Source organism: Varroa destructor, unplaced genomic scaffold, assembly GCF_002443255.2.
Source record: "Varroa destructor unplaced genomic scaffold, Vdes_3.0 BEIS01000002.1, whole genome shotgun sequence".
In the NCBI taxonomy this organism is placed as follows: domain Eukaryota; kingdom Metazoa; phylum Arthropoda; class Arachnida; order Mesostigmata; family Varroidae; genus Varroa; species Varroa destructor.
The window spans coordinates 6,078,189-6,101,272 of NW_019211455.1; the positions used below are offsets into that span (position 1 = coordinate 6,078,189).

The 23,084-nt window shown below is 40.8% G+C and overlaps 2 protein-coding genes across 6 annotated transcripts in view; one reads left to right on the forward strand and one right to left on the reverse strand.

Moving 5' to 3' along the window:
* Positions 1–398: 398 nt before the first annotated feature.
* LOC111244636 (cell adhesion molecule 4-like) lies at positions 399–17,011 on the reverse strand. 5 transcript variants are annotated; one of them, XM_086981036.1, is made up of 9 exons: positions 15,285–17,011; positions 7,375–7,507; positions 6,118–6,307; positions 5,824–5,952; positions 4,450–4,527; positions 3,652–3,812; positions 2,917–3,175; positions 2,581–2,785; positions 399–1,044 (listed from the first exon to the last, which is right to left on the reverse strand). In XM_086981036.1, exons 2-9 carry the CDS (start codon positions 7,441–7,443, stop codon positions 738–740), a joined length of 1,398 nt encoding a protein of 465 aa, XP_086837162.1. In that variant the 5' UTR covers positions 7,444–7,507; positions 15,285–17,011; the 3' UTR covers positions 399–737. The 5 variants fall into 5 exon arrangements, with proteins under 5 accessions (XP_086837162.1, XP_086837163.1, XP_086837161.1 ...); XM_086981037.1 differs by lacking the exon at positions 15,285–17,011 and having other exon boundaries at positions 6,118–6,193; positions 7,375–10,745; XM_086981035.1 differs by lacking the exon at positions 15,285–17,011 and having other exon boundaries at positions 7,375–10,745.
* Positions 11,152–23,084, forward strand: part of LOC111244637 (uncharacterized) — a 40,934-nt gene continuing 29,001 nt past the window's right edge. The window contains exon 1 of the mRNA XM_022791933.2: positions 11,152–11,267. The gene's annotated coding sequence lies outside the window, so the exon portion shown is untranslated. The remainder of the gene's footprint in view (positions 11,268–23,084) is intronic.

Below are 23,084 nucleotides of genomic sequence, written 5' to 3' on the forward strand. Positions count from 1 at the left end.
CACCAGAACGCAAAACTGCTAAAGAAGCAAAGTGGGCGTCTGCTCACTGCGAAATAGATGACAACGAGACAACTCTTAAGCCATTTTGTAGCATTTAAGTGACATATTTCGCAATAATAATCCAGTAGATGACGTGGCTGAGCGCGTGCAGTCGGCTAATTAGATAGCGCTCGCCAACGCAGATTGCACGGATCTCTCAGACATGTAGCGCACGTGTCGAAAGGAAGATCTGTATAACTATAATAAAGTCTCTCTAATCACAACTAGCTCATTCAATCTTCATTGGGAAACACCCGGCTACAGGTGCAGGTGTTGCAGTGGACGATAACTCCATATTAATGAATTCGAATCAAAAATACACCGAAGCTTTTTGTATATATGAGTAAATAATGGCAAAGTATCGATGAAGGTAACATTTATTGTAAGACGTCGTTGTCCGACAAGTACACTTGTAATTAGCATAGTATGACGTTTTTTCGGCGCTTTTGTGCTGAAATATTACTATATAAAGAAGATTATCGGATGATTCTAGCTGCTGCCACGGATGAAAAGCAATCACGCCGTCACGTCACATTTGTCACGAAAACAACGTACGGTTAAGTTAATGTAAGGCCAGCAAACTTCATGATTCCTGCGAGATCGCTACCGCAAAATGTATAGGTGCACTTCAATTATGCATCGAAAAAGTGCGTTACTATGCGCAGCCATTGGGAAAAACTGCAAATTATACAGGCAGGTTATTTTCCTAGGACAGCCACTGCGTCAAGAGGGTTTCGTCTGTCCAGTTCTGCGCTCCTACGCCAAGCGGCGACAATTGTAAGGGCGGTGGCAAAAAGGACCGCCAACGCCATAACTGAACCCACGAAACGAAACCTAAAAAGCGGCGAAGTGAACGAAGCGTCGGCCATCTGATTCGGGGTACAATGAACTATAGCTCGAAGAGGGGCTGAGTTAGTCTCACCGACTGAGTTACGAACTAAGCATGAGTATGTGCCTTCGTGATGGGGCTGTAATGGCGGGCCAATCCGTAGAAGGGAAGATGTCCTAAAAATTTAACAGAAAATAAATACTATTTAGGAACAGGTGTGTGGCATATGTTTCAATGTGTGGGTGAGTATGCTCATATACGTCGAATTATGTTTCTCATATTTAGTGCAGATCCTCATATATTCTCAATTCCATACATACAGTCTCAATTGTACGTGATCTAGATAGTTTCATTAACCAATTAACGTAGATATGAAACAAGTTCTATTGTCGTTAGATGTTAGTTTCAGTTAGTTGTATGCTGGGCCGTGTTTACGATACGTTCAAGCGACCGATGTAAAATGTCCTTCTCCTTTTTGACTTTCCACGGTTTGTCTATCCCTAAGTGCCTTTTGAAAGGGCCCTTTTTCCGCTATGTCTTTTATAATTTTATAGTATGCTAAACTGCGTCCTGAGTTCAGACTTTAAGGATGGATGTTTTAGGTTGAAAAAGACACGTTCGAAACCTACTCTATTCTGCTTGTTGCTGAAGCTAAAGGGAAACCGAAGAAAGGACGCCTTACTTGAAATATTTATGCCGTATACAGCAAAAACGCTATGCAACTGAACATAAAATCTTCTAAAGTAGTTTGCTAATCTCAGAAATGCCTTTTTGGAATTAGAGGATTCCCATTGCTCCGGTGGGTATTTGAGATCGACGAGGACCTTCTATGGCAAACAGTTAATTATTTGATAAAAGTGATAGGCTATGAACAGTCGGTTACCGTCAGCCACTCTTGAATTTATATCATTTTATCAAAAATTAAAGGTTTAGATGCCCTTGAACTGAACTAAGCTTTCAGGGAAACACGACTGATCATACGCTTCTAGCACTAACGGATTACTACACGAGATCCGGATGTAGTGTTTTTAGGTCAATATGAAGCGAAGAAATAAACCCAAATCCCGTGTTAAAGCAGACCTCCAACTAAAAAGGTTAGCGTTTGCGTTTGATAGAACCGGATGAACCTTATGTACCGCAAAGTGCTTGAAAAAAACGGTTGGCAAAGGTCGTGCGGAGTAAATAAGGCTAACAAATAAAGACAAAAAAAGACCCGACCGCAAAGTTAGCAACGATAGGTTGCACATGACAGAGGCCTTTAAAGTTCCCCCACATAGGTTCAACTGAAAATTCTTTTACACCACTTATATTAACCAGGGCTCACGTGCACGAGTTATCACCTTTCCAAACAATATCCAGAGATTTGAATAACAAGCTAGAAGAGTCCTTTAGGACGTGCAAATCTGTAACAAGTTGGAATAGATAAACTAACGTGGAGATGGGACACGGTAGTAAAGCATGACAGTGAACCCGTAACAAGACATCAGTTCGGTACTACAATTCGAGAGAGGGTCTGTGTTTTTAATTTGGTGAAAATTGACCGACTAATATAATAAGTAATATAATATAATAAATAAGTACTGACCCTACTTGGGCCTTTTAGGTTACCATAAAATCCGACAGCCAATCAGCCAATACGTAGTGTCTGACAAAGACCTACATCAGCAAAATAATGAAATTGAGTATAACTCAAAAAGCAAATCTAGACTTACGAATTCAACTCAATGAGATTTCCGTTGTGCGACCAACGGATAGAGTTAGGCGAAGGATTGGCCAAGATGGAACAGCAAAGGCACAGCTCTTTTTCGGTTGCGAAAATGAAGCCTGCAGGGCTTCCAGTGGAGACACGAAATTCACTAGGCAACGGCTGTTGTGTTTCTCTTCGTGAGCATGGATACAAGTCCACAACCGGGGCGTCTATAAGAAAATAGATCAATCTATGTTCGATCTAAGAAAATTAAGTCATCGTAGACGTTTCTCGCACCAAATATTATAACTTCTAGTTCGAAGACATGAATCGCTCAAAACGAATCGAACTCTGTACTTACAGTGTACCACAAGGTTCCAGGACTCTTCGAGAATATCATTTGGAAAAGCCGCGTTCGTAGCACGGCAAGTGATGGTCAGACCGTGATGCTCAGGATGAGCCTTAAACGCTAGTGAGCTCGTGGTGACATTACCGTTGAACGACGTATGCGTGAATGATGCAGCCGCACGTTTTCTGCCTAGAAACCAAGTGATCTCTGGTGCGGGTCGAGAACCGCTAACTACACACTCAAGCTCCGATGTTTCCCAAGCGTACAACACCTAAAACGAGAAGGGCAACTGATTTAGGAAGAATATTAATATAGCTGAAAGTTGGCAAGATTTACAAGAGCGCATTACGGCAATGGCTGGATGACAACGGATCCGCCTGTGACATTGTCAGGTTTTCCTAGCAGTCCAATAAGGCATTCTATTTACTTGCCATAAATAATGGAACGGCGGAGAAATGATATAAATATGTCCGCCAGAAATAATCCTTTCAAGAATTAAGTGTCTACTGTGTTATGATAAAGTTAGCATCTGACAAAGAAAACGTAAGAGTTCAAACAGCTAATCTGGATTGAAATGCCGCTAACTTTTTGAGCTTCAAGACGAAGGCTAAATTTTTAAACTACTTTTTTTCCTTTTCTTCGTGAGCCGAAATATACGATAGATGACTCCGGAAACCGCATCGGAAGCAAATGTATTCTGGCTGATTTTTTTAATGGCTTGTACATACAGTTGATTCTTCAACTCACCCGATTACTCGACGTGGTAATTTCGAGCGGCCGAAAATATATATTTAGTTTAATAAAAATAGACTGCCTTTGTTCGCCGGTACGTTTATCTTCTGCTCGACAGGACAGTCGTACGCCCTCATGCAGTCGTCCCAGGCTCTCAATACGCAGATGATTTTGACCTACAAAATATAAACGTGGCATTGGCATTTACTACACTTTTGATCAGATCGAACTCTTTTTGTTTTTATGAACCTAGATAATATCATTATTTGGTCAGAAAATGATGGATTTGTCAAAATCCCAATCTGCGTATTTATCCTCGAAAGCGATCTTAGTACAATGTCAGAAGTCATAAATTGAATTCTAGTACAGAATAATTACAAAGTGTATACAACTAACAACAGACTGGGCTAATTAGAAGTTTGTCGTTGAACGGTAAACTTTGCCTGGGCTAATTCTATACCTCAACTGCGATGTATAACAAGCGAAGAATATAACGGCTGCAATATCACAACGTTAAAGCTGCATCACTTAAACGATATATTTCTGTGATCTTTTGACCTTTCGTATATAACAGTAGCTCAGACTGACAGAATTTCGTCGACTGCAAGTATCAAGGGAGCTCAAATGTTTCCTGAAAGCTGTTGAAAACCATAGCTATCGACATATACTCACTACGCATTTATATAAGCCGGAATCATTTACAATTAGTCCGAGACGACTCTTCTCGTTACTATAAATTAGGCAAAATTTAGAAAAAGTTGAAAAATTGATGCGTAGAAAACTCAACTGTCCATGCCGCTACTGTAATCTTACCTATTTCAGGCATAGTAAGAGAGGACCTTTGAAGGTCGTCATTGACTGTATACCACATAACTTCGGCCTGTGGGAAAGCTACGAGTTGAGAAAACGCAAGTTAAATAGTTGTGACTAACTTCGAGGTCGACATTAATTTAAACAACACCGTAAATACAGTTCATATGACAACTACTGCAGGATCTGCTAGCATTGAGTATAATTAATCATCGTACACGAACGAAGGAAGTTTGACCGCAAAGCTCGGAAAAAAACTATAGCATTTGCAAGTCTATAGCTACTTATATTAAACCTGATTATCTATTACTATTTACCTATATTAATAGGAATTTTTCAACTAGAATAGAAATGTGGCGACGTTCTGTCATGTGACTGACTACAATATCTTATTATAAAAACGTCTCCTGTTTTAATTACAAAAGACAGTCGAAATAATGTAGGGAAATAAATGGCCATCATCGTAAACATGTGACAGGCCGCAGGTCAAGTTAAAGGGAACAACCGAATTGAAAAATGTACAAATAGAAAACTTCAATGAATAATTGCTTATTAAAAACTCGGCTATCTTTGTTGATGAGCAATAGAAGCTTTCATCGGTAAGATGTTTGCACGTTATCTTCATAGGCGCCAGCTACCCTTTGCAAATATAGTTTACTCTTTGTGTAAAATACACAACGCAGTTTATAGAAAGACCTTTTTGATCGCGGTTAGGTCTTTACAAACAAAAAACGTTTGTTATCTCCTATACGACCTGCAATTAGAAAGTAAATTACACAAGAAATACACTAGAAGCAATTTTTTTTTGTTTGAATGAAGAAACTTCTGCTGTCAGCGCAGCTTCCTACAAGACGACACGTCAACATGTTTATGGTTTGTTAGTTCTACGGAGTTATCAAGATTATTGCGGTAGATTTATCATAGTGACTGGCGTACTTTACAAGCATTAAAGATTCTAATACGTTAACTACTTTGTGTTTTTTGCACGACATAGAAACAAAAAGTTTACGGAAGTTTCCTTCGTGTCTAGTTCTATCTGACCCATTCATATTGTCTAAACATAGGGTCCGCTTGAATGTATTGCGCAGAAGTAAAGACAGCGGGAAACGTGACATTTGGGTCAGTAGCTATAATTAGCCCTAATAGCTAATAAACAATGTTGAAAAACCTTTTCATTCTATAGGCGCTGGTGGTGGTGGTGGTGTGAGTAAAAGTGTCATATTAAATTTATTCTGTTAAAGCTTTATTTACGTCAGATATGTTAGCTATTTATGTATATAGATGACCTCTAGTACGTGGACACTGAGATAAGACATTACGGTACGCAAAAGCGCACTTACTATGTTTGTGTGAGAATACCTACTAGGACGGACCTACCGGGATCTGCAGTGCAATATAAGTCAAGGCTTTGTCCTTCATGAAATGGTCCCACATTCGGTGTGCTAGAATTTATCGCTCCTCGGAATGTAGGTGACTCCACCTGTAGATCAGGATCCCTCATAGGACCTACGATCATCATCGGTTAATTATTAATTTTGCCATTTGCTAGTATGTCTTACGTCAGACCTTGGAGTAAAGTTAATTAGGGTAAGCCTTGACTTTACTTTAATGTTGCGGACATTACCTAACGCAGTTTTAAGATAAAGCTCACTTTGATTGAACTGAACATACCCCTGACATAGAATGTTTCGTTTGCAGAATCTCCACCATCTAGTCCAAGTACTCGACACGTGTAACGACCAGCATCCTGTGGGGTTAGCCGAGTTAAATGTAACGAAACAGTCTTTGGATTAAACAACGCTCGACCGCCCCACGTCGCCGACGGTGAATGTGAAAGCAAGTGGATCCCATTACGCTGTGCCTGTTATTCAATTGTAGGGGCATTTTATTAACTTTGTTGGATGCACTCAAACTTGTTCATACATGTGATGATACGCTTGCCCCGTATCAGAGTAGTATCGTTTGTGGGTGTTCGGGCCTTGACAGCGTTCAAGGCCCTTCAAAGGTTCTTTTTGTTGGTGCACACACAATCATCATACACTCCACTTCAAAGGTTTGACTCTTTGCTGGCCAATATTTATTATCAGGTCACTGCGCAAGCGCAGTTGACTAGCATTACACGTCCGACCTGAAGTATATCGAAGTTAGCTCTCCTTGAAGCACGGGCCAAATTGCTGTTGAGGAAAGTTGTTGCCGAGAGATTTTAGCCCTTGAAAAAGTACTCACTTTCGGCACACCTTATACGACCCCCGACGAGGTTTGCTTCGCTCAAATTATCTAATAGATTTGCCCACACAAAAGTTCTCTAAACTCGTTTCAATTTTTCTTAACAACCTAGTACTATCATTTATCCTTATATCTATTTAAAAATCGTATTGAGCTTTTATGTCGCTTATCTGAGAGTTTGTCACTATTTGTGGGTTAAACTAGGATGGTTTTAAATCTGCGACACGCTCTGCTGTCGAATTTAGCCTAAATTTTTCTTAGACGAGCTCTCATATATTAGCATAAATAAGCTTGTAAATTGTATATATTAGTAAGTCATTAATTTACAGATAGAACAAATGTCACATATTGCCCTGCAACGACAACTTCCTTAAAGAGGTAGTAATTATTTAGCCTACGTTGAAGCTGTTCCATTTGCATTAAATACTGGGCGTGGAATATTACGCACGATCTACAAGTCTTAAATCTGCTTATTAACTGAAAGTGACGCAAACAACTTTGAGGTAGTTTTTGGCACTTGTAGGCATTATTAAGTTTTCAGTCGTGGACGAAATTAACTTAGTGCACGTTTAGGCCCACAAGCCAGGATCAAGCATGAGTAAAACAAAACTCTAGTGCTTAACCTACATACTGATAACGTACAAGCGTGTAGCAGAATCAACGTTGTCGATCTACAGTTCCGCTATCATAAACTTTACATACCTGTATTATAGAAACGTAGATAAGTTCATCTTCATGGTACCACTCGACCTGTCTCGGTTGAGTAATCATCTCCAGGGCCGCACAGCGAAGCACGCTTTTACCGCCAAAGTAGAGATCATCGTTGGTCAAGGCTCTTAGAAATGCCGGTAACGATACACTCATTAGGAAAAATATTGAAGCCATACCACAATAATTCGTTTACAATATCTAACTTACGATACGATTACACCTTTTGAACCTACGGAATTCGTAAGGGCCTGGTGTGGTACACAATCAGTGAGTTTTGTATGAACGACTTTTGTGCACAGTCAACAACTTGTTAAGCATCTCCGTGATACTCGCAGAGCACAAATTGTCGCATTGGACTTCGCCCAGGTCCCAAGTGAGGGTACGCCTAGTGACTTCTCTAACTGCTGCCGCTGCTATTGTCAAGCCAATCGGCGTGCTCGTCGCGTCGACTTAATGTCGGCTGCGGTTGTCGGGGTTTTAGCTCGGCTACTTGCCACGTGCGGGAAAGTGACTGCCGGCGGTGAGAAATTGCGCAGGATGAGTTGATGTCAAGAACAGGGCCAGAGTCAGACGCCGGTTTAACTAACCAGACCATGCGGTTTCAATACGACGCATCAACGGAAGCTGGAAGTTCTCGCCGAGTCCTACAAAGTCGGATTAGAAACAACCCCTTTATTCAACGTCGTATAGGGGGCGCTGTTGCTGGACGTGCTTGCCGAACGGCCGGAAATCCTCTGACTAAACGTGCTTTTGGAGGGAGGGCTTATGTTGAGGGCGTTGAGTAGACGCATATTCACCTATCCCGAATATATGTACGGACTATCTAATACTTCTTTAAATCGAAACACGCATAAAACAGATAACAGCATTGAATGCGTTACTTAACTTCTAAGTTTAAAAAGTTTGCTTTGATATATTATTAACGACACGCACATCAACGCATCCATAACTTCCGGCCTTGTCGGCAATATTGCATGCCTAAGGCTATTTGAATCAGTATGCAGATTGGGGGCAAGATGTAGGCGTGCTGCCTCATAACATCGCTCTGATGAACACAATCATATGCTCTAGTCGACGAAATGGGCTCATAGCGTCGTGCTTAGAGACTGCCGAAGGGAGCGACTACGAATTATGAAGGATAGAGAAAAAGAGAGCGGGATGCTGAAAGGCGTTGAGATGAGGAAAGGGGTGGATATGAATTCGGTCCAATATCCTCTCCAGACTCTCAATTGTGGCGTGCTCCTTAATGAGCCTAACCATTTCCCACCTGCGCGTTTCGAGTACTCTAACTCTCTAAAACCGCATTCTTAGTTTCTTTCTCTATGAACAAATAGCTAGGGATACTTGCAAGTCTAGCTAGAAAATCAGCTTGGCCAACACAAGTTAACAGTTTCGGCGTACCGAGCGAACGGTAATGCTAATGCACAAAAGAAAGTTAGTTGTAACTTTACAATAGACACTTTTCACAGATTACTAAGGATTCTCATTGTTAAATATGTCTTCAGGCATATTCTGAAAGCTATTAACAGCTGTCGGTGAAAAATGCCTGCTGATAATAACGGGAGAGTTTTTGGTTACGATTAAGGACGCGGTAACCAAATGGACAACCACGAGCGAAACAAGGTAGAAATACTATTGTTCCATTTATCAGCTGGGTGTTTTTTTTCTTGAGCATTGATCGTCTTCGAAATATCGTTGAATTTTTTGATTTTGCATGCTTAGACCATGCCCGTCTATCTATTCCGTTTTTTTTTTTTTTTTTTTTTATTTACAAGTTTGCAGGGAAGTGGGCTCTTATGAACCGATTAAACCTAATAGTACGAACTACCTTGCGTCGGTTCATCCAGCCTTCAGATAAATAGAAATAAGCAGGAGCCTGATCGACACAATGCGAAAAGTTTTCGTTCGACTTTCAAATTTATGTCAACTTCGAAAACGCATGACAATTTGCGATTTATTAACTCTAGGTGATCATGCATTTTAATAAAGTGCAAACCGAGAACCTAAAAGAGCTTTGCACGGACCTATTCATCTAGCTTGAAGCTAAACTAAAGTCAATTGTATACTAAACCAGTGTAACCTACTTCTCCTTTTGAATAATTTTCACAATTCAGGAAGGAACTCGAATAAGTAATTTTCCGCCTTGCAATTCACGCCTATTTCATTGTTATCTCTACAGTTACAGCTTTTCAAAGTGATACAGCGCGAAATTAACATATTGTCACCATTTTTTGAAAAGCTCGCTTAATCGATGGGTATATGCGTTTTATTACATGTTAGTTTGGCAATATTTCGTTTATGATATGGAACTGGCGCGTACCGACATCTGGATTCTAGCATTGTTTAGTCCCAGAATCAGCTCAACTTCCATTCTACCGTCCCACCACCCCACCGGTGAGTGCAGCCGCCCGTTGCTTACATCAGAATAATTAAACGTAAATCTCACTAGTCAGTTTCGCGGTGGTGTATGTCGACGCAGCCGCTGGCAACATAATACAGCCTGCTTTCCCTATTTGCACACGACCTGGCGCCATTCCCAAGCAACAGCGCCCCCTCCCAGATCCGCTTCTTTTCCCGTTAGCTCTGATATTCCTCGGTGCTTCTTAATAGTCGCCAACGGTTCTCCGACGCTTCAACTTTCGGCCTCGCATTCGCCGCTACGGTTGTCCCCCCGTTACCTTCTCTCCCAGGGATGTTCTGCGATCCTCGTGTAGCTGCAGCATTACCAGTCGGTGTCGGCGATGGTCAGCAGTTCGCAACACGCATTGCTCGACACCGCGACCGCTGCTTTCCCCTTTCTATCCGTCTGTTGAAACCAGGCAGACCCTGTACAAGATATCGCAGTGCCCCACCAGGATCTACGGTATTTTTCAGTATTTTTGGGGTCTTGACCGAAGTTTTATTGTGACACCGTTCCAGTTTTTGAAGATTCACGTGCTGGTCCTGTCGCGTTAAACAAGAACGTGTCTCGGCGTCTTTTCGTTCCGTTGTTGCCGTTGTCGTACTGTCAGTGACAGTAGCCCAGTGAGAGGCAGCTGCAATGATGGTAGCGCCCTAGACTTAAGACCGGATCATGGTAGCAACAGAACACACATACGCAAATACCTAGAGGCGACCTGCTGTCAAGCCGGCCCGCTGCTATTGCTTCTGCAGCAAGAACGACAGTTCACAAACAACAGTGCTAGTATAATTCTCGTCGTCGGGACCGCCGACGGTAACAGCAAACGCACGGGCAATAGCGACAAAACGCAGATCAGGCTGCAATCTGCAGCGGTGCTATTTTGTGGTAAGTGGAACCGCCGCTTCATCCAACATCATCCACTTGCCTTCGTTGCTAAGTCTGGCTAGGAGACAACGTTGTAGGCGGCAAGCCGCTGTTCAAGCCGTTCGACGTTCCAAAAAACGCGTCACGTGTGATTGTCAGTGAAGGCCCGCGCGACCTATAGGCGCTGACCTATTATTCTCGTGACACGTGCAGTTATCTAGCTTGTACTAGCGATGCCTGATACCGATTTTAGCGCAAATGAGCCGGTGAGACGTTTCGGTGAATTTATTTGATATATTGGTAGCAAACTGTTAATAATAACACTGATAGTTTGCCCGCTTGGCGGTCATCTGAGTGTACAGTTGAGAAGGTGTATAACGAATTGTACCGTTGATTCGAAAAGGAGTAACGCTGTGCATGTGAGTGTGACAGCGGCATAGACTACTTATTATTGATGGTTTAAAGGAGGCAGAGAAACTTGGACTCATCATTCAGGCCTACGTCACACATCTAGGAATAGAGTACTATAGGACCTTTGTCCAATTGATTGTGTTGTTATATTTTGCGGAAAGGATTTTTTATATTAAGGGATGAACTAAACGCAGCCCTGTCTTCCAAGGTAAGCATTAGTTATGCTAAAGTGAAGTGAACTTCTACTAGATAATTCTATTTGCAACTATCTAAAAAGGTTCAGTATTGGCATTGTTTATCACATTAGCAATACAGGTTAGAGTACTCCAAGGGTACAACTGTCTGATAGCATTTAGTATCGGGCATTTGCAATAGACTCTGCTTGCCTAAACAGCAATAATATTTATATTTGGTTCAAAAAACAGGACATTGGCCGTTGCTAAAATATAAGATCAAAGTCAGACTTATACATTTCAATCATAAAGGAGATTATATTACCCCAAGAAAGCTTCATGCTACTAATAGAAATTCACTGCGCATAACTGACCATAGGAATGAACAGCGCCGTTCAGGTGTTAATGTGACGTCTAGAACTCGCTATAACAACAACTATTTTGGATTTCAACGCCAAGACGTATTTGAAGTATTTTTCAAGACTTCTCACTGATTCCCTTTTTCGTACGCATAAAGATAAGTTGTATATGTTAACTGTTTATACATCTTGCAGCTCATGTATAAGAGGCTCGTTCGCAACGGTTCGCTATCGCACCTCAACTTGTTAATTTGTTTTACTGAAAATGTTAAGTAGCTTTTGTTGAGCCAAAACTGGTTAAGTTTTAAAACAAATCGTTTTATAAACGTGACAAACGTGTTGTTGTTGTTCTACAGGAAAGCTTATGTTAACTTGGGCTGAAGTTAATAAAATTTCTTCAATAATAAATAGGACTTCCGTATGGAATAATAATAAAGATAATTTACTGACCACTAACGGCTTTGAAAAGAGCTTCCAAAAAGATCTTGGCAAATCTCGCCTTTGTAGTTTCCTTAGTAGCAGCAATCTGTGTTGCAGTTAGGCCTATTTGAACCCATTGAAAATCTGTCGTGCACGTTTCTTGTCTTTTTAGCCAACTTTTAGAGTACCCACTCTGCAAATTTTCAAAAGGAAATTTCTTTTCCACTAACGTTTGGGCTGGCCATGTTGCGAACTTCCAAAGAAATTTTTGTTTTAAAACAGCATGTATAGCAAAATGAGTACGTACAAATTAAATATATAAACAGAAAAAATTAAACGTAATAAACGATCCTCTGCCATTGTTCTGCTACGCCCCAGCGTCATAACTACAGAATTTCCGTCACTTCTAAGCGACAACAAATCGCTCTATCGAAACTAAATAGCTTTATTAAAGGAGTGCCATATGGCTTATGCATAAAAATTTCCCATCCAAAATTTTCTCAATTTTGGCTTTGTATTTAAGGGCTATTGTGTCTGGCATTGTCATGGTGCAAGGCAATGCCTTCCCTTTTCGCTAGATTGAATTTTCTTAATGGATTGTTGTCATGCTGTTAGTTGTCGACAGTAGAGGTCCGAATCAATCGTTTTGCCGAGCTGCAGCAGCTTATAATGCACGTTTTTTCCCCAGTCCCACCAAAAACATAGCATCACTTTTTTTGGCATCGGTTGAAATTTTGCCACATATCTTCGACCCTCTCTTACTTTGACCATGATCTTTTTCGCACATAATTTATATAGTCTACTTTGTATCACCTGTAATTAAGAGTTTCTGAAATGGCTACAGTATGAAATTTCGCATACACGATAATGCAAATCGCTTGGCATATGCTATCCAGACAGCAAAGTTTTTTTTTGTAGCCTTGTTTGGGCCCTTTCTTCCCATAGTGAACCATTCTAGACCACATCGAGCGCCATTTTTTACGGGCTTGGGCAGCATTTATTTGTTAAAGTACAGGCGTAACATATAGCGATTTTTCAAAGCGCTCTATTTTTAGTCCGAATCAGAATATGCTTATTATTTTAGCTCATATACCACTGTCAAATCTCAGACTTGACGCGATGGTCCGATGCAACTTCGCTTGCCTAGGATATGCCACTTTGAAGCTAACTAGCTAGAATGACCGTCAATATCTTCTTGAACACCCAAAAATGTTAACCTGGGCATCCATATTGCCCAGGTTGCTTTGCATGGGCACCCTTAATACATCGAGTCAACGTTTTCCATGTGGTAATAGGAACGAGATCACTTTACACGAATTAATTAAAAAACCATTTAAAATTCATTCGTGTTTTCAAATTGGTGACCTTTGAAGTAACCGTATCTTTTATTAAAAGTTGCAGTTACTTCGAATTTGGTGCGCAACTCGAAAAGCTCTGACCAGACTTCGATGAAGATACTTTCAGTTATTATCGCCAAAAAGTTACAACAATGTATTGCCTTGACATAGCATAAAATGTTTACGACCATTTACTAGAATATTCGTTGGAGTATGTTACATTTTATATAGCTGTCCAAAAAGTTTACCGATGCGCCTGAGGAGTACGCTTAAAGCATATTTCTAATAAAAAGGTTGTTTAGGTGATTCATTCATCATCACAAATATTAAAACATAAAGTACAATGTTCCCTATGCAGGACTCTGGTCCCTGACGTATTGGGAAGCTACGATTTCAGAATAAAGAAGAAAGCTTTAAGCTTTTACTACTCTTCTTTGTAGTACATCATAAGAATGAATCTTGCTGCTCAGTAATTGTCATCAGTTATCTTCGAACATAAATATCGAGTATAACTTGGCATAAAATATGTATCCTGTGTTTCTTTCCATACATTTAAGCCCAGCCCACATGGCGTTTCAGTCATAGATTCACACATGATCTATGAAGTATACGTAAAACAAATTGGGCTAAATTAGATTATTAAATATTATTATTATTACTAAATAAGACTACGTGTAATGTAAGGAAATAAAGTGGTCGACAATAACATCAGCTGCATGTATCCACTTTTTGATTCCGATCTGGCCTGAGTCCTCCGTCGACATAGCTTGAACAGTCCAACTTCCGGTCGTCTTTATATAGAATTTCGTATTTGGTTTCTAAATTACAGAAACCCAGTTGTTAGACACGATATGCATATGTAGACGCGTATGCAGCTATCTAGTCTAGTATACTAACGAAGGTAAGAAAGCAAGTGGCCTATAATGTTGCTGCCATTCGCCTACAGGCGTAGGACCGGTCCCACAAGCGCCACCTATGCAGGCGCTGCTGTCGTTTGACTGTAGTCGTTGCCGTTAATCTCTGGAAACGTGCCAAACTTTCGTCAATGCCATCAGAGACTGGCGACTGAGCTGCTTGGACTTCGACACTACACTAGGCGTCGATGACACGCACGGCGAAGTTGCGAGCGAGTTGGGTGCCTGTTAACTGCGTGTCAGGACGACAGAGTTGCCCAGGTGAAAAATCCGCCCAGTTTGTGTTAGTCAGATCGAAGGCATCCACATTGGCCGGATCGAGTAGCATACTTCAGTGCGGCGCTACTACGCCAACAAAAAACTGCCATCATAGCCAATACAGCGGGTTAGCGTCGACGTCGTCCTAAGACCTTCCATTGGCTTCAAACGATTATCCATAGAGCAAGATGAGAGCAGTCTTCATGAGTGAGGTGTGATAGCACTGACGATGTCTACTAACTTAGTCTCTACGATCGTTCGCTCCCTATGTAAATATATAATATATAACAGTGATAATACCTGAACAATGTAGGACGCTCGTTCTTTTCGGTACTAGCTAGTTCACTACTATCAGTCATCACTCGCTTAAAATCGAGGTACGTTATTGAGGCGAATCCTGCTAGCCTGATCGTCATGGCCATTTAGATTATGGGTTATTGACATATATTTTATATGTAAACACTATAATCTTTCTGCGATTTTGACCGAATAAATGCATTAAAGGAAGGGTTATGTTGTGAAAATTTGATTTTACTGCGGTCCGACTCATAAAGATTTCGGGTTCCGCTTATGAAAAGAATAAACTATGGCCGTTTCTATGCAAAGAGTTCTCCAAGAGACAAATACATAAACCGAAAACAATTTTGATGTTTAATGTATATCTAATGGCGCCACCCAAAAATGTCTTCAGGTACAACTTTCAATGCAGAACATTTACGCGCATAGTGTCAATTATCATAACAAGAAAAAAGAAAACAGTATACCTTGATTTGACGGAAACGTTTAACACCGAAACAAATCGTTACTATAGTGGATGGCAGAACTGCTCATCTTTTTTTTTCTAAATCATTTCGAATAATATTATGCTGGCACTTAGCTATACATAACAACGTAAAGCTAATTACGTTGTTCAGGTGTTCGATACAGAATAAACAGTAACTACCGTCATTCATATTGTTACTACTTTACGGTATTGCTACATGCCTGCAAGCTGCACGTGTCACTGCATGCAGCAATTGCAACGGTACCAATTGTAACACTGAACTGAATCTTGTCTTTCATTGTTTCTTAGCGTTACGAGCGCTGTTGACGATAATGTTGATGTCTATTGTTTCGCGTGTTGTTACAATAACGAAAAAAGCACAATGAGCGGGTTGGTTGAGTTTTCTAGCTCACAAGACAGCAGCCGATTACTCACTGGTGGTAAGCTTTCGATTGTCGTGAACAGAGGTTTCAGGATATCTTACGCGATGAACATAAAAGATCTTCGCGTTATCGCTGGAATTTTTCTTCTACGACACTTATGAACATATTTAGGATTCTCGTTAATAGCAGCGTGCTATTCTTAGGGTAATAGAAAAAAAAAGTAAGTGAAGAATGATGAAAGGCTGATCTGCCGTAGAAAATAATAAGCTCTTCTGGGAATCGACCCATGTTCCACTGATTTAATACTCACGACTTACGCATATTATCGAATTTGATGAAAATTAGAGCAATTTGTTAATCTCTCTCTCTCTCTCTCGCTCTCTCACTGACGAGCCTCGTCACGTTGGGACCTAGCAAGTTGCTCAGATGCAACTCATGATTTTGCTGCAACGTTTACTTACATGATCAAAATAACATTGCTTTCCGATAAGATTTACTTAATCAAACTTCCCGTTAGCTGCTGTTTTCCTATAGAAGCCGATGGACTAAAACCTGATCTGTCGTCAGCTTCTAAAGAATCGAAAACTGCGCTAGTTTTCGACACAGGCCATGTAACGATGTCGCCATAATGCCCACCCTTCCTATTATTCTTCACTTTTGAGATACCTGGACGAGGCGTACTTCAATTTCAAATTGCAGATGTGAAAATAGTGCGTGATGGCTTCTCTGTGCCAATCATTTTTCAACCATACCGTCTCGTTCACTACCGACCTGTTATAATACACAGCTGCCATCTTTACCAGAGAAGCAGTAGTGACATATTGATTATATCTGCTTGCCGTTCAATTGGACTGCTTGCACCTATGGTACTGCTTTAGTATCTTAGGAATGCATACATCTAGGCTTGCAGGTACCTTCAGAAATAGTATTAATGTCGACTAATTTTCATTTATACACCATTACCTGTCCAGTAGTTCCTCTCATTGTTTTTAGCGTTCCCACAAGTTATTTGCTACTTGGCGTCTGTTCGTCAGCCTTCTTTTACCTTAGAAAAAGTCAGTACCTTGGTAGTTTGTTTACTTTTGGTCTCTAGTCACTACGCAAAGGGTCCTTCCTTTTGCCGTATCAGATGAGGCGCTACAGTAGTGCCTGCTATTTGTTTATTCTTCGGAAAATATGTGTGTGCGTGCGTGCGTGTGTGTGTCTATCTGTGTCATCGCGAAATATTTGCTTCAGTAGACAACGTCATTTTGACACGTGTTCATAAAATGCTTGCTCATCACTATACCACTGAAATCTGTGTCACACAGGGTGAACTCTGACAGTATCTCACGCCTCATTGCAAACTTTTACGTCGTTTACGTATATGTTACTTATAACAAATGCTACTATATATTTATATATATATAGTATATATATGTACTACTTATACCTGCCTTCATTGAGTAAACTCCATCTTGAGCCGAAGATGCGTTCAATACGGCTTCGTAAAAGTGGGAAAACTCCCACTTTTACGAAGCCGTATTCAGCTCAAAGCCTGCGTCGTACCATTGTCGTAGTGCGACACTACACTGCATGGCAATTGAGTCTTTGTTATTAATCCTTTCATGAACACCGAGCTTTTAACTGACCGTCGTCCTGAACTGGTCGGCGGAACGTTATGCGGAGCTTGATCCAGGGATGGGGAAATGCCTGTTCTTTTGTCATAATGTAAAACTAACTAGCGGCTAAAAACCACTATAAATTCATGAAAATCGTTTAAAAGAGTGTTACGATCCTTCGCACAGAACTATACTATGGCATTAGTAGCTTGCATAAAACAAAGCATTTCTCTAGAGGACAGTTAAGGACTCATTTTGATGACAATAATCTGTCTATATCGTACACATACTGTAAAAGACATTAACGTTGCCACCGTTTGAGATGTCAAAGTTCTTTTAAAGCCGGACATGGTGACTTCTCAACATTCACCAGCCGATGAATCGACCACACAAAAAGGTTTCCTTTTGCATTTGACGCTTCAACGCTTACAAGAATTCGTGTACACGGCCGTAAGAGCGGCGTTGTCCTGTCGTTGCTGCCACTTTCGTCGCTACTCTGCGTTTACATGAGGCCGTTAACGAGGTTTGTCAGGTCGCTGCTGTCGGCTTCTCCCCTTAATAGCCACAATGAAGCAACAAACAGGTAAAAATGTGCCGCGCTTTAGAACTCTCAGGGAGCCGGAGCTAACGGAAAACGAGGAAATATCTTATTGTACCTCTTTCGCCTTTTTTTGAGATTATTTCCCTGTTGAACTTTGCTTTTTAGTATTTAGACTGCTGTTTGTAACAGGCGTATGCCCTCGATAGGAAGCAGTCACTGTTGTTGTGATGCGAGATCGTCAAAACTGAAGGGGATCTTGCCGCTCATAGAATTACCTGTAGGGCTATTCCGTTATCGGTTAACTGAGCTGCGGTCGTGACCTAGGCTAGGTACTGTTGTGAGACAAGTTATGGCCTACTTCTCACTGGGCTGCAAGGTAATGAACTAATAAATCATCTGCTTTTAAGAAGCTTCTATGCGAAGATTGCATTAGATCAATTTCGTAAGTGGTGAAACATGCCCAAGCGAAAACAGTTACGCAAGAGGCGCGGATCTGGTTGTATCTATTCATGCTTTATTGAATAGATTTGGGTGAACAAATTGTTGTTAAGAGATATCGGACATTGCTACGAATGCTGACTGTTCGGCAATTGATTGATTCACACAGGCTGAATGAAAATGGATGCTCAAGCGGAGATATAGCATGAATATAATCGATACATTGTGATGAAAAGTCCCAAAATCATGAATATTCAACGCTTACTAATAGCTCGTTGTAAGAAACCTTTGCCCGTTATCACAACCGAAGTAACTGTGGCGTGTGATTAAAAGGTGCATGACGCAAACACCAGTCTGCTGATGCCACGATTGGCTGTTTTTGGCTCCAGCGATACGCGTCTATAACGCCATGTGCACAAATGGAACATGCTTCTAGTCTGTTATGCGGACAGATAAATATACAAGCATCCCTCCTAATAAACACAGGTCAGCCCCTACTCCTATTTTCGCTCTTCGTCAATCCCCCTTAATCAAGCAATCATCAATATCGAAAACTATTAAAACTGCGGTACCACGTTTGTCTAAAGTGCAAAAAAAATATCCTAAGCGGGATTTAAAAGGGAACCATTTGATCAAGTTAAGTTCACCTTTTAATGTGCAACATGATGTTAAACTTGAAACTAACTGTGTGAAGTAGAATGCGGTATCTATTCAATACGTTATGAATATAGAACATTTGATTCAAGAGGTATTCTATCAGCTGATATTAACCACTACAGTAAAATGTATGTACATTATGTTACAAATACGGACATCAAAGTTCGGCTCCCAATGGTCCTTCCAACGAGATATACTTACTTTTTGATGTGTATCACAATAGCTCTTATGATTTATTACCTAACGCGAGAGAATACGCTCCCTGTAAACAACAGTACACATAACACTATTACTATAAATGAGTCATCGTTATTTAATAAACAACAACGTCGACAACAAGAGCTTGGCAGCAGCACGGGTAAAGGAGACAACAATAAGACTCCAAATGACAAACCAGAGTGATGTGAAGATATTCTAATAGTACGCTGTTTCCGTTGATAGCGAGATAGCCGTGCGACAGCATTCAATGAGCACATAGACGGAGTTACGGTTTATCAGGCTGCTCAGCCTTAAGCTGGAATAGTGAATAGGCCAAAAGAACAGATCCGCGTTGACAACAGAACAAACTGACTCTAAACTCTAGTACAGTCTCGCGGTAAAAAAAAGAAGTAGAGATGGATAGGCACAAAAAAGGGAGGGGTAGAGGAGCAGATTTTTTTGTTCTCTTTATTGTATTTTTTACCGAAAACTTTACTCGAGCAGCTCATGGATTCAATGATAAGAGAAAATAGCCACAAAATTTGTGTAAAATACAGTGCCTTGGCCGTTACTCTTGACTGTACTACATTTTGGGTTATGGCCTCATCATGACTTCTCTCTGAAGCCCCCACACGATCTAGGCAAATGTGTTTCTTGTGGCTGTGGTAGTAATTGATGAAATAGTAAAGTACGTCTATATATGTCTATATAAAAATTACCCTGTATTTCATAGTTTTCGCATTGAATTAGTAATTATACTACCCGTTTACATAGTTGCAAATATTATCTACAAATTCATCTGGAACATACGCTGTACAGGGAAAGCATTTCTTGTGAGATTTGCAGCCTGTTGGCTTCTTAGAGACAGCGTGGATCACTTTCGAATACTGTGTAAATATTATATCCGTATAGAACAGATACTCCGTCGTACATAGAAAATGATTGTTGCAGTTTAGAAAATTGTTACCTTTGGCCATTGGTAGATCATTAAAAGAGAGCATATACTTTTCCCACATCGAAGTTCTGCTCAGCGTTTTCAGCAACGAAAAAAGGCTGGATCCGAATACTTTTTGAGGAGATATACCATTGAGATATTTATGTACACAACATTAGATAGAGTAAATGATGTGCGGCTCTGCCCAGTTTTGACAATTGGGTTGAATTCGACATGGGTCGAGCAGGTAGTTCACTGTTCTCAATATTCCCCACAATTTTTTGTCAGTGCCAACAAAAAAACTACTTGATATGAATATAGCATATCCATAGCCAGTCATTAGTGTTTCTGTTACCTCGAATTCTTCATCTAGGACAGTGTTTCTCGCTATCACATCAAGCAGGCAATTACATCAGTTGCAGAACGTGGGACGTTTGTGTCAACACTATCTTTATATTGTAAACCTGATTTCCGCCTTCATTCAGTAGCACTCGTAGCTTTCACTCGTATTTTCTCTACCTCACGTAAATATATACGTATATATACATACAATAAAAGCGCATTGTCATTTGCTGAAAATGGCAGTCTCGAGTTGACTGGATTTTCTGTTCCACCGTGGTGCTATACGAAAGGGTAGACAGTTTCCGTTAGCGGAGCGTAACTTTTTTTCACCGGCTCCAGGACTTCACACGAAACCAGCGGTAGCAGCAATGACACCAACGACAACGTTGGTAATCAGGAGCGTCCACGCCGTCGCTGCCCCTCTATCTATGCTCGTCCCACTACCACAGTTGTGCCCACTACCGCTGTAAAGCTGATGACAGCGGTTTCTTCTGCTGCTGCTAGATATACTTCTGTTCCGCTTGTTCCTGTCGGATTACGGTTGCGCTACGGAATTTCTGCCGCCTTAGCCGTATTATTCGGGCTGCCATAATCGGACGAGCCGTACTGAGTCTGCGTCTTAGGGTATCTTTTGACCCAGCGTCTTGCCCGTCTGTTTATCGTGCAACCGTATAACCAGCCATTTCCTGATAATTTGAATGACAGCCCCAGAGCAAGCGGTTTCTGAAGCGTCCATGGGTGGAACGTCGTTTTGCGGCTGAACATTTCGTCAACGCCGCTTGACCAAAGTGCACTAGCAGCCTGCGAAGCTTTCGTCCTTATCTTTTTTTGTCAACGCGTCTGATCATGGTGATTACGATATTGTGACTACCAAATTTAGCCACCATAGTAAAAGCAACTTTCGTTTTTCGCTGAGTGGAACAAACGACTCGGCGTGACAGAACTTTTAGACATAAAACAACGGGCACGCAATAGAAAGCGCTCGTCGTTGCTAGCTGTTTCTTTCGTTACAATTATCATTATTCCTATAGTTCGTGTGACGACATCGTCGTGAATGCCGCTATTGTCGATGTCATTGTAAAAACTAGATCAACGATGTCGTCAGACTAGTTCACTCTCGTCAGAGGTTTATTACCGTTGACAAATAGCGGAGGTCAAAGTTTAAGAGAAAGCGGTCGACGACAAGGTGCACTTGGACATTTGCTTTAGCCATAGCTATCGTTAGAGTTGTAACTGTATATAGAAGCCACGGTAGTAGTAAGTGCGAGTACCTGAATGAAACGACACGACTACTCATCCCTCTGTAGTATGTAGAAGGCAGTAAAATGACGATTCTAACAATGGGTCCCGTCGCGTATCGAGCAGCTGTCGGGATCGCCAAAAGGCATTTATGCTGGCTATTGCGGGTCGGAGTTGTCATTATGAAAACATACAAATCTAATAAATCATTGCTTAGATATCAACCTGCCTCAGGTGTGACGCGTATTAAATACTGAATTGGATTTTTTTCCGAGACGTTTTGTGGTTCAGATACGTGGAGTTGCATGGATAGAGACAGATGTTAAGAGGTCGGCCGTACCCGCCTTCGTGCAAGAGTATCTAAAGGCAATCAAAAACTCTTAAGTAGCGCTAAATATACCCCAACATGAGATGTCCTGACAGGGGAGAGTTCGCCACAAGGCACGGTGCCTCTTGGTGCTAACATTCTCGAACCGTTGAACAAATTGCAAGTTCTTTAGGCGATATGGTTAACCTATTTAAGTATTCCTTGTGCCCCAGTTTTTCGTTTCATGGTGAGCTTATTCCTTGGCTACAGACTACGCTATCCCTACTTAGCTCTAAAACAATCTCGAACAAAATAGTTTAAGTCAGACATATATAAATATATCAAATAACAAAAAAAGGGGAGTTTATCCCTTACAGTAAAACAAAAACAATTAATATATAAGATAGTTAGGTAAATGTTACCAAGGTGTATGTATGCACAGAAACTTGAAGTCTAAAAGAGCAACATTTACTAAGTACTTTTTTGACAAATGTTCTAACGGAAGTTGGTCTCAACGTATTCAGTTTCAATAATTTGTTTCCGTAAAGTCCCTTTTGATTGATACTTAGCTATAAAGTAATGCCTTACGCCTTAGGTATCGGGGATAAAATACGAAGAAGCATAGATATAGAAGAGCAAAGAAAAAAGCAGCCTTTTTCTCTATTTCGAACAAGCTAAAATTGAACCTTTTACTTATTAGTAAGAAATATGTTGTTATTTATAAGCAAAAAGCTTGTCCATTTATTTCAAAGTGTGTTTAATAAGATTCTGATCGAAATGTACGTCTGTTCGCTCATAGTGGGTGCGACGTTGTTATTCGGTATAATTAATCAGCTTCTATTGGTGTTTCGCTAATGTGATGTTGAGATGCGCAAACCGCGATACAGTCGGTTACTGATAACGATAACGAGCAAGAATGCGATTTTTTCAATGCGCTTTCGCTGATTCGTCCTTCCTATTCGGCAGCATCCAAACAGCTAAAACATGGCCTCGATGCGATAATCGTGATAACGATAATCAGAAATGCTTTCAGATAGCGAATCACCGATTTGCTTTATCCGCCCGGTTTGATGGAGCAAACTTTGCAAGCATACAATGGCGGATGGAGGCGCACAACGCGTTCGAACAAACAACAGATCAGTCGATCCACTGACGAAACTA

Bases quoted from the DNA above. Each gene is read 5' to 3' on its own strand.
- LOC111244636 (XM_086981035.1), bottom strand. From the start codon at position 7,557: ATGGCTTCAATATTTTTCCTAATGAGTGTATCGTTACCGGCATTTCTA. The intron at 5,953-6,117 runs GTATGTTCAGTT...TGATGATCGTAG, and splicing joins CGAAACATTCTATGTCAGGG to GTCCTATGAGGGATCCTGAT. The intron at 1,045-2,580 runs GTAAGTCTAGAT...TTAAATTTTTAG, and splicing joins AATCTCATTGAGTTGAATTC to GACATCTTCCCTTCTACGGA.